At 39.8% G+C, this 530-nt stretch overlaps 1 protein-coding gene across 1 annotated transcript in view; it reads right to left on the minus strand.

Moving 5' to 3' along the window:
- Nucleotides 1-530, minus strand: part of PIK3CB (phosphatidylinositol-4,5-bisphosphate 3-kinase catalytic subunit beta) — a 107,680-nt gene that overhangs the window by 25,757 nt on the left and 81,393 nt on the right. The window contains 1 exon segment of the mRNA XM_015561362.1: nt 15-86. Coding sequence (XP_015416848.1) covers nt 15-86 — 72 coding nt within the window.

The raw sequence follows: 530 nt of genomic DNA on the forward strand, positions 1-530 counted from the left end.
CAAAAAGCTGATACCTGCTTGGAAAGCACTTTCATGTGCCCTACGCTTCCCCGGCAGTAAGCTTCAAGGATGACACCAAACTGAGGTCAGTGCATTTTTTAGTTATACTAGAGTAGCTGTATCATGTCAGGTGAAATTTTGACCTTGTAATTGCCCTTATTTGGAGATTAAGTATGGTTTAACATTCTGCATATGGATGCTTAATCTGCCACGGTTAATTTGATGTATTAACTTGACTGGGCAATGGAATGTCCAGATATTTGTTCCAACATTAATCTGGGTGTGTCTGTGAGGGTGTTTTCAGGTGAGATTAACATTTGAATCAGTAGACTGAGAAAAGCAAACACTTCAGATTCACCAAATGAAAGTAATAACTTCTTTATTCTATTACTAGAGGCCCAGTGCACAAAATTCATGCTAATGTGAGTGGGCCTCATCCAAGCATGAAATTTTGAAAAGAACAAAAGGCAGACCCTCTTGTGAGGAAGAAGAAATTCCACCTGTCTTACTGCCTTGAACGTGGACAAAGC

Source organism: Myotis davidii, unplaced genomic scaffold, assembly GCF_000327345.1.
Source record: "Myotis davidii unplaced genomic scaffold, ASM32734v1 scaffold415, whole genome shotgun sequence".
Classification (NCBI taxonomy): domain Eukaryota; kingdom Metazoa; phylum Chordata; class Mammalia; order Chiroptera; family Vespertilionidae; genus Myotis; species Myotis davidii.